We start from the raw sequence: 10,559 nt of genomic DNA on the forward strand, positions 1-10,559 counted from the left end.
ACCCTAATCTTTGCAGTTATTTACTACAATTCAAGTCATTCAGTACAATGAACAGCTTGAAATGGTACAAAGGTGAGTGGTGAACTGCCAGGTTAAAAAAAAATAAATAAAAATGTAAGGTTACCCAAAACTGAAAAATAATGTACATTTCAGAATTATACAAAAAGCCTTTTTCAGGGACAACATGGGTTAACAACAGTTTAAATCTGTTCTGCAGCAATGGAGGTTGATCAAGCCTTGAAAGCTGGTGCTACTAATTCCTGCAGATGTTCCAACTTTTCTGGATTACTTCCCCCTCTGTCTGCATAAAAGCAGTGCTGAACACACTGTGGTACCATACGCTCGTCAGCTGCAGCAAGAAAGCCATTGATAAGATGTCAGAATAAGACAAATAGGCTTGTCTGGGCCATGAAACATCGCCACTGGCCTACTGAAGACTGGAAGAAGGTAATATGGACTAATGAATCAAAGCTTGAAATCTTCAGTTCATCATGCAGGATCTTTGTGCGCTGTCGAGTGGGTGAAAGGATGGATCCACAGTGTGTGGCATCAACTGTCAAACATGGAGGAGGAAGTGTGATGGTCTGGGGCTGTTTGCTGGATCCAGGGTCGGTGACTTGTACAGAGTGAGAGGCTCCCTGAACCAAAACAGCTACCACAGCAATCCATGCAGGACCCTCTGGTATGCACCTAGTTGGTCAGGGGTTCATCCTACAGCAAGATAATGACCCAAACGTAAGTCCAAGGTGTGTCAAAACTACCTCAGGAAAAAGAACAAGATGGTGAGCTTGAAAACATGGAGTGTCCAGCACAGTCTCCAGACTTAAACCCCATCGAGCTGGTTTGGGATGAACTGGACAGAAGAGTGAAAGCAAAGCAGCTACAAGGTCCACATTTATGGGAACTTCTGCTACAGATATGGGAGGATATTTGATTTCTATTGTAGAAAGAATGGCACGGGTTTGTTCAGCTGTTATATCTGCTAAAGGGGCTACTTTGATGAGTCAAAGTTTAGAATACATTTTAGTCTATTAATTGATTCAATGATTTCTTTTTTTAACTCCACGTGCTTATTTGTACTCTGCTTTTTTTATTTCAGAGTGCAATCAGACAATCAACTGCATAATTTTCAATGACAAACTGGAAAAATTGGGGTGTTCTAAAACTTTTGACTGGTAGTATATATCTGAATAAATCACACAACACCTTTGTCATTAACCTCCTACGACCCGAACTCTTCCACGGCATGCATTTTTAATTTCTCTTTGATATTTGGGCTGATTGGGACCTGATAAATATAAAAACAAAGAATTACCAGATTTTTGTTTTTTTACCTAATTTTTGTTTCTGAGAAAAATGAGAGCCACATATGAGGATATTCATTTGAAATTTCGATAGAACAGTAGCAGTATAATGTCCTCTTAAGTGGATATCAGGCCCTTGTAGAGCAAAATGTAGTATTTTGGTCTAAATAACCCAAAATGTGATGTCCACATATGTGGACGCCAGGTCCTAGGAGGTTAAAGTTCCTGTTATTCTGGCAAAATACCTACTATGTTTGAAACAAAAGTGCTAGAAAGACCCTGAAAAGTTCCAGAAGAACAAGGAGCATTTCAAACAGGTGATGTCAACATTTACAAGTCCCCCAATCATTGGTGCAGTATCCACCAAACTTGCAGGTTAACACTTATTTTGCAAAAGACTGAGTCTAATAATCACAGAGTAGTTTCTCACCAGTATCCAGCTCCTTTGTCTCTCATGGAGTTTGCCTTTGAGGCGGGGGGAGATGAGGTCTCTCAGCTCAGGGAGGAGGCCCTCCATCACCAGGTTAGACAAGATCTACAAGGAAAACAATTCCCACATACAAATAAGAGGACCACGAGCACAACTCTGCATTTTTACAGTCACTCATGTGATCGTCATGGTAACCTCTCTCTGTACGTTTTCCAAGTTACCACATGTAAGGAAGCAGAATGTAACAGAGTGACTCACACAGGCCATGTGAGATGAACTACAGCGTGTGCAATTAAGTTTTCTTCCACAGAAGACAACGTAAGGTGGTTATGCTTCCATCAACGTAAGTCTGTTATCACATAATTAATAATAATACATTTTATTTGTGGGCGACTTTTTAAAGCATAATCAGACAAACAGTAAAGAATGATTTAAAAACACAGCATTAGACAATAACTTAATTTAAATGACATATAGATGTGATTTGGGTTTGCAGAAGCATCTAGAAAAACCTGTTCAGCACTGAAGCATGGACAGCAGGGCCTGACTATGATGCAACATGTGCATAAAGCATTTGATCATCCTTCTGACATCAGAGGCGTTTGGTGAAAACTTCGAATAACCTCGTGTCGCAATTCAATGAAAAATCAGGTTGAGGGAGGTCATTCAAATTTTTATTTTTTTTTGTTAAATCAAGTTTATATGCACCATGTTACATTTCTGTAGCAATCATCACACTTTGAAACCAGGTGTGGTACATTTTATGACATAGCACCTGTTTCATCCCAGCTTCCAACCCCCCCCCCCCCCCAAAAGTCCGATTGAGGCCACAGAAGAACATTTCTGCCAAAGCTACCTGTGATGGTGCACCACACATCATTTCCCAGGTGCCATACTGGCCTTGAGCTTGACGGTAGAGTCGCACTGCATTAGTGAAGGCTGGTGTCTGAACTTTTTTCTCATCTGACAAACCTGGAATTGAAGAATTAGCAGCCGTCAGTGAACTTTTAACTGATAACTGCAGGTCTTCTATTAGAGAAATAATGTAGGTTCAACAGGAGGAAAAGCAGGGCTGATGACAGAATGCAGCATTGCGAGATTAAGGAGACCATTTCAAATAATCTAGTTTTCTCTCCTGGCTTCAGATGGTACCAGGGGATTTCAAACAAAAACAAAAGTGGAACATATCTGGGTAGTTTTACCAAAATTAATTTGACTTTTTTTATACTTTGATCATCAATCACACAACTCCTACAATGATCCACGGTTCATTTGAATGTAAATGTAAATATAAACTAATGGATGGATGGATAAATTACAGTTAACTGTTTTTAGTTGTATGCCTCCACCAACCAATCAAGTTGTAGTTTAAACACATAACACACCAACTGTCACAGTGTCATCATTTTATCCTGCTGAAGAAAACACTGTGTTCACGAGCATGGACCTGGTGAATGAACAGATGACCCACTTATTAAATTGGGGGTTGGTTGGGTGCAGGAGCCCAGATGACTTTTTACAATGAATGAATTTTGTTAGCTTCATATTCAGTGTTTTACACGAGAAATGTAAGTAAAAATGATCAGATTTCATAACTCTGAACAATATTTAGGCTATATCTGCAAGTTAGTTTTAATTATGTAGTAAAACAAATGTATGTACCTTGGTAAGGTAATTGTTTTCCCATGTAATTATAGGTTAGTTGTGTAAGGACACCGCTCAGCTTTTAATTTGTATCAGAGGGATTAATGACAATTTTAAGATAACAGGAGTTTTTGGCCATGCAATCCATAAAGGGCAAAACGTGGGGAGAGGACTTGTATGACACACGGCAGAGGTCATCAAGAGGCACAAGCTACCTCGGAGTACACTCGTCAGGCCACCACAGATGGATCGCCAAATCTGACTGGAAAAAAGTCAGGTTGCTCAAAAGAATCCAGGGCAGGGTGAAAGAGGACAACCCTGAGCAGGAGGTTGGTTTTTTTACACTGCATAATCCACCAGGAAGCCCTGTGTAAGTCTGTGCTGCACCTCGATCACGCAGTGAAGATGCAGTGTAAAATGCACTTTATTACAGCGAGGGGACCAAGCATCCAGATGATGTCACAGAGGATGCTGGTGTTGTTTGGCTCCACGTATGTGTGTGAACAGACAACAACAAAGCAGCACTCCACAGATCCCAGCTGAGTGATGAACACCTCAGATCTGTTCTGAGATTTGCCACAACAAAACTAACAGGAGACCTCTGAGCCACCCCTGCTCTAAACTCAGATAAAACACAGGTTATTGTACTTGGCCTTCAAAATCTTAGAAATACAGCATCTAGCCAGATTCTTACTCTGGATGGTCTTACTTTGGCCTCCAGTAAGACTGAGGGTTCGAGGAGTCATGTTTGCCCTTCAGTCTGCATATCTGTTTCTAAAGTTAGAAATATCCTGTCTCAGAGTGACGCTGAAAAACTAGTTCATGCATTTATTACTTCCAGGCTGGACTACTGTAATTCATTATTATCAGGAAGTCCTAAAAACTCCCTGAAAAGCCTTCAGTTAATCCAAAATACTGCAGCAAGAGTCCTGAGAGGGACTAGAAAGAGAGAGCAGATTATGCCCATTCTGAAAAGACAAAACAAAGGCAAAAAAAAAAAAACCCTTGTCATAGAGTCTGTGAAGGTTCTCAGTCATCCAGGTCATCGTAGTCAAAGGAGTTTGCAAAGAAAAGCGTCTGGACTTCTTTAAGTTGCTTGAAGACGTTTCACCTCTCATCCGAGAAGCTTCTTCAGTTCTAAGGTCAAATGGCCGAGAGTCCCAGATTTAAACCCAGTGGGAGTATCCCCTCAAAGAGGGACAAAGGACCCCCTGGTGATCCTCTAATCACATGAGCCAAGGTGTGAAAGCGGGTGTGGGACCTAATCAGCCAGGGTTTCGGGTGTGCTCATTGTGAAACCTGGCCCCACCTTGTCATGTGATTTCCTGAGGTCAGATGGCCCAGGATGTGAGTGGGCATTAAGGCGTCTGGGGAGGGAACTCAAAACTGGATTATAGATGGCAGACAGTTGGTGTCGTAAACCACCGCCTCTGTTCAAAGATTTTCGCTCACAGTGGACATAGATGGCCTCTTTCACTCCTCTTTCAAACCATCTGTCCTCTCTGTCCAAAATGTGAACATTGGCATCCTCGAAAGAGTGACCTTTATCCTTAAGATGCAGATGGACTGCTGAGTCTTGTCCCGTGGAGGTGGCTCTTCTATGTTGTGCCATGCGCTTGTGAAGTGGCTGTTTGGTCTCTCCAGTGTAGAGGTCTGGGCATTCCTCGCTGCACTGTACAGCATACACCACGTTGTTAAGTCTGTGTTTTGGAGCTTTGTCTTTCGGGTGAACCAGTTAGTGTTAAATTTAAATTATCTCAGTATATTTGGGATTCAGGTATTTGTTTTAGTTTCACTTCTGATGGTTAGGGTAAGCATGAGTGTGTGTGTGTGTGTGTGTGTGTGTGTGTGTGAGAGACAGTACGAGGGCTAAACTATTTCACAGGGTATTTAATGAAGACAACTTTATTTCATTCACTATAGTCAGACTATCTGGGAGTATATATGATACAGGGCTCTAGAGTGCGACCAAATTTTTCAGTGGTGCGACTAAAAAAAAATATTTTCGGGTAACAAAAAAAAAAAAAAAAAAAAAAAAAAAAAAAAAAAAAATCTCTGCAACTCTCCGTGTGGTCAACAATAGACACACATTATGCCCTATCGTGGACTAAACCAATCAGAGATGGTCAGGGGCGGGACCTCTCTGATTGGCCGTGGTCCAGTTGGAAGTGCAGGTAGAAGAGAGAGGTGAGTAGCTTGAATAAGGCGATATCAATTCATTAACGGATTCCACACAAAGACGTAAACACAGAGCGGACCCGACGCATCAGAATCAGCTTTGTCTTTCTCGGCTTTCTCACCCGACGGCCCGTAGACGGACACGCTGTCGGAGCTCACCGAGCCCACCGTCCGCGCTGTGTTTCCGTCTTTTTTGCGCTTATTCTGAGCTGCAGGTTTTGTCTCTCTCCAACCAAAATTCGCCGAGCCAGCAGCCAAAGAAGCAGCAAACTACGCTTCACATTTGATCAATGTCGTCATGAATTCGCTCTGAGTTTTGCTGTTTTGCTTCCACAACGATAAAAATCACACTTCATGCACAGCTCTCTCTCTCTCTCTCTCTGTACTTCAAGAACAGTTTCCCGTCTTAAATCTCTGTTTTCTGCATTATCCATTCGCTTATTACCCACCAGTCTACCGTTGTTTACAGCGCTGTCTTTTTCTTTTTTTCACTTAAATGACCTTGGACAAGAAAGCCTAGTTTCTGCTGTTCAATACTGAAGAAATGTAAACTTTTTAAAATTGTGCAAAATTACAGAATATTACAGAATATTTTTAAGGTCATCTGCTATAAAAAGCCAGACCAGAAAAATCTCCTTCATGTTTTTCTGTGTTTTATTCTCAGTTACTTTCACACAAAGGCATCTGCTGTGATGTTCACAATTCTGATGAAGTCTCACATGTATCAGTACTGATAAATGATCAGAATTATAATATTTCTGACTGTCTGAGGCTAAATTGAATTGAATCAGGTCTTTGAGAACCGGAATCGAATGGATTATAGAAATCAGTGATGATACCCAGCCCTAGTGAGCAGCCTAGGCCCGACAGAAGTGGATGTAGCTGTGGGTAATAAGAAAAGATGAAAAAAACTATTGATAACTTTTTTGTTAAGTTAAGGCCTGATCCGTCTGAAATTCATAGCCAGTGCTCTGACACAGTGCCATCAATCTTTGAATGCTGAAAAAGCAGCAGTGTATCCAGAAAACACATTATATGCTGCAATAAATGCACTGCCCAAGTGTCCCCTCTCCCCACTGCCTTTCAGCAGCAGGCAGCAGCAAACAGGTCGTCAGGCCAAGATGATGATTAAGTTTAACATTTTCTACAATATTGACAAAGCACTTTAAGCACAAGATTGTTAGTTAATAATTTAGAAATGAATATTGTCTGTATGGACTTCCCCCCCAAAGAAAGTGCACATGTAAAACTGCGGTGTTAAGCGATGCGGTTGAAAAATTTGAGTGCGCCTAACTTTTGTGCCGGTACGCCTAAATTTTTAAAGTTAGGCGCACCGGTGCGCCCATGTCAAAAAGTTAGTCTAGAGCCCTGTTATATGACTTTATGGCCCGTATGTAGTTACTGTTATCAGCTGAGCTCCAGCTTCACTCAGGGGGCTGACATCTTTATTGGCAAGTCTCAATCACAGTAACAGACTTAACAGTCAGTAAAGCAGAGAAGGAAAAACGAGCAGGAGAGCAGAAGAAAGAAAAGCAACGTGCAGATCTAGTTTTTGTTTACACCACAGAGAAGAATCCAGAGCTCTGACAAACATGAATAAAACTGTTGTGGACTGAAAGTAGCAGCTCTCTCTTTGTTTTGCAGCCTGTCCTCTAACGTGTGCCTTCCTCCTGCTTTGCATAGATTCCTCTAGTTTGTTATTTATTCTCGCTGTCCTACTATTATAGTTTTACACCCTGCACAGTTGGTGTGGAGCACCCACCATTTCGTTGTACATGCACAATGACAATAAAAGGTTATTCTATCATTACATTAGCATGACTCACCATTGTTGGAGTGTCTGACACAGTCTTGGAGTACCATATACCACTTCTGCTGCTCTTTCTCTGTCGTCACACAGAAATAGTAGTGGCGGGCATAAGGGTGCCACATTATCAGAGGGTACGGAGTGGCACACTTTAGAAAGGGGGAACTTCCCATCTTGGCTTTAACACCTAAAAATCAAATCATTGCATTAATAATACACTGAAAACCTGTCTTGAAGTTTCTCTGTAGAGTTAAACTGTAACAAAAATGCAACCAAGACTTCATTATGTTGTCCATGCTCACTGATAGTGTGCAAAGATTTCTGATTTTGCAGTCAACATTTCCTTTTATTGAACACAGCAACATTCAGAAACACCGTGGCTGCCAGTGCGACCCCTCAGCCTCCAAGAAGACACATCTGCAGTCTCAGTGTTAAACTCCTGCATCGCCTCGCTCTCCAGTTACCGCATTAACAAATTTGCGTGTGCTTTACCCCATCAGCCTTTTACAGCTAAAAAAAATGATTATATAGTATTTAGACCAGGGGTGGCCAACCAGTCAGAGACCAAGAGCCACTTTTTTTTTTTTTTTACTGTGTTACCGCAAAGAGCCACATCATACACATGGGCACACATGAACATCACCCATCCTTTCCTCCCTCTCTCTCACACACACACACGCACAAAAAATACACACATCTCTGCTCAGCCAGATTTATTGTAAATGTCACACACCAACATGATAATGACAGAAATGGACTCCTACAGTACTAAAACCACAGGCCAGTCATTTTCAACAATGAACATTGTGTGCACTGTCTCACACACACAAACTCTCAGTTCAACCAAGTCCACAAACAAAAATATAATAATCTACAATAGCATTTTTCTTTTACAATGCATGTTGTTTAGTGGGACTTCTGGCATTCCTTGCCTTGAACAATCCTCTAAAAATCTGGCTTGTATTCCATTGTTGCCACTCGAAGCAATTCTTTCACATGAGTGTCAGTCAGAACAGATCGATGCTTTGATTTCACATGTTTTAGGGTAGAAAACACAGACTCGCAGACGTATGTTGACCCAAACATTGACAGTATCTTAAGCGCAGCCCGTTTGACATTGGGGTATTTTTCCATTGGCACACTTTTCCAGAACTCAATGGTCCCTTCCCTTAAAGCAGGTTTCAATTGGTCCTCCTCACAAAGATCGATCATCTCCAACTCAGCCGCAGCTTCATCTGTGACTAGCGGGACTTTCAAACAGCCGGTCTCTGCATTAAATGGGTCGACGAGGAACGTAATCTGTGGCCTTTTCAATTGTAGATCATGGAACCGGGTCACAAAGCTTTTGTGCAAGTTTTCAATCAGCGTTGCATATCTGGCTCTTTGCTTACTCAGGGCGGTGCTGGCGACTTGCCCGCTGGCTTTTAGCAGAGTGGGAAAATGCGTTAAATCTCCCTTTTGAATATGTGTCTTGAACAGCTTCAGTTTGTTGACAAACGCAAACACACTTTGCACCAGGTCAGGCAGCATTTTTAACTTACCCTGCAGGGTCAGGTTCAGTCTGTCCAAGTGACACAGCATATTGACCAAAAAGGCCAGATCCATAATCCACTTGAGGTCCGAGAGCTCGGGATAGTTCTTGTCCTTCTCTTCCATAAACAGTTGCACGGCATCCAAAAGCTCAAAGAAGCGAGATAGTACCTGGCCTTTTGACAGCCACCTCACAGTGCAGTGCAGCGGCAGGTCACCTGGAAGCCCTTGGTCCAGCTCAGCGATGAGATTCTTAAATTGCCTGTGGTTAAGCGCATGTGTGCGGATATAGTTGACGATTTCCATCACAGGCTTCATAACGTTATCTAAATTCAATGATTTAGACACGAGTTGCTCCATGTGGATGATGCAGTGGAAATTCCAAAAGTCAGGAATAGTTTGGTCAGCTTTGCACAGCCCCACAAGCCCGTTCACAGATTCCATCATGGCTGGTGCTCCATCCGTGGCTATTGCAGTTAATTTCGTTATGGGCAGATTTGCTTTTTCAAATGCAGCCATCATGGTTTCTTTCACATCTCTGCCACAGGTTCTGTCTTTTAATGGCACAATATCCAGGAGTTCTTCTTTGATCACACAATCGTTTGACACAGACCGTGCAAATATTGCCAACTGAGGCTTGTCTTGTATATCACAACTCTCATCCAATGCGACACTAAAATACTCACATGCTTGAAGGTCAGAGTGCAACTGTGATTCAATAGCCGTGTTGATGTCCGATATTCTGTGTTCAACAGTGTGGCGGGACAGTTGGACGTCTGATACCACGCGTTTTAATTTGTCGTTTTCAGGAGACAAGATTTCAACAACGTCACTGAGGCATTTTTTAACAAACTCCCCTTCATTGTATGGCTTTTTAGCCCGTGCAATGTTCCAAGCCAGCTGATAGGATGCGAGCGTTATGGTCTCTGACCGCTTCGTAAATTTTTGGAAAAACTGTATCTGCTTTTCTGCCTGACTTTTCAAAGTGGCCAACTCGTGCTTGCGAAGTTCAGTCCCTTTTGGAAATTCCTGGTCGATGTTAGCATGGAGTGAGCTGAAGTGGCGCTGAAGATTTGAAGCTTTGAAATGCGCTAATGACGTCTGACATATAAGGCAGAATGGCTTGCCATTGCGTTCAACAAAAAAATATAAACTCTCCCACTCTGTTAAAAACGTCCTGTGTTCATCTTCATATTTTCTTTTTGCTGTGCATTTTTTCCCTGCCATTTTAAGGGCGAACTTGCTCCTACTGGGAAACTTTGTGGTATTTTCATCTCACACACATGCGCATTTGATGAAAATACCGTATTGAACTCAAGCGAAGCGAACACGCAAATTTTAAAACAACAACACAAAAAAAAACCCAAAATACAAACACAAACTTTGATATGAACATAAGAGCCGCATGAAACCAGGCAAAGAGCCGCATGCGGCTCGAGAGCCGCGGGTTGGCCACCCCTGATTTAGACAATGGCAGCTCTCAACTAACAGTTAAGAGAAATGGTGGCCTGCTTCACCACAGAGAGAGCTCAGTACCTTCAGCAACAACATTCAACCAGTAAGGCTGAAGTCCTGGAACCTGTTGTGACAAATGAACACTTTGGATGCACACTATCCACCCCAGCTTCACCCCACTGTGGTCTTCTACTAAATAACAGGGGTCAGG

The 10,559-nt window shown here is 42.2% G+C and overlaps 1 protein-coding gene across 2 annotated transcripts in view; it reads right to left on the reverse strand.

Annotated features, from left to right (window-relative positions):
- niban2b (niban apoptosis regulator 2b) overlaps nt 1–10,559 on the reverse strand; it is a 33,993-nt gene that overhangs the window by 9,068 nt on the left and 14,366 nt on the right. For both annotated transcript variants that reach the window (XM_063490470.1, XM_063490471.1), the window contains 3 exons: nt 7,383–7,550; nt 2,591–2,706; nt 1,735–1,839 (listed from right to left, as the gene is read on the reverse strand). In XM_063490470.1, coding sequence (XP_063346540.1) covers nt 1,735–1,839; nt 2,591–2,706; nt 7,383–7,550 — 389 coding nt within the window. The remainder of the gene's footprint in view (nt 1–1,734; nt 1,840–2,590; nt 2,707–7,382; nt 7,551–10,559) is intronic.

Source organism: Pelmatolapia mariae, linkage group LG12 (genome assembly GCF_036321145.2).
Source record: "Pelmatolapia mariae isolate MD_Pm_ZW linkage group LG12, Pm_UMD_F_2, whole genome shotgun sequence".
In the NCBI taxonomy this organism is placed as follows: Eukaryota; Metazoa; Chordata; class Actinopteri; order Cichliformes; family Cichlidae; genus Pelmatolapia; species Pelmatolapia mariae.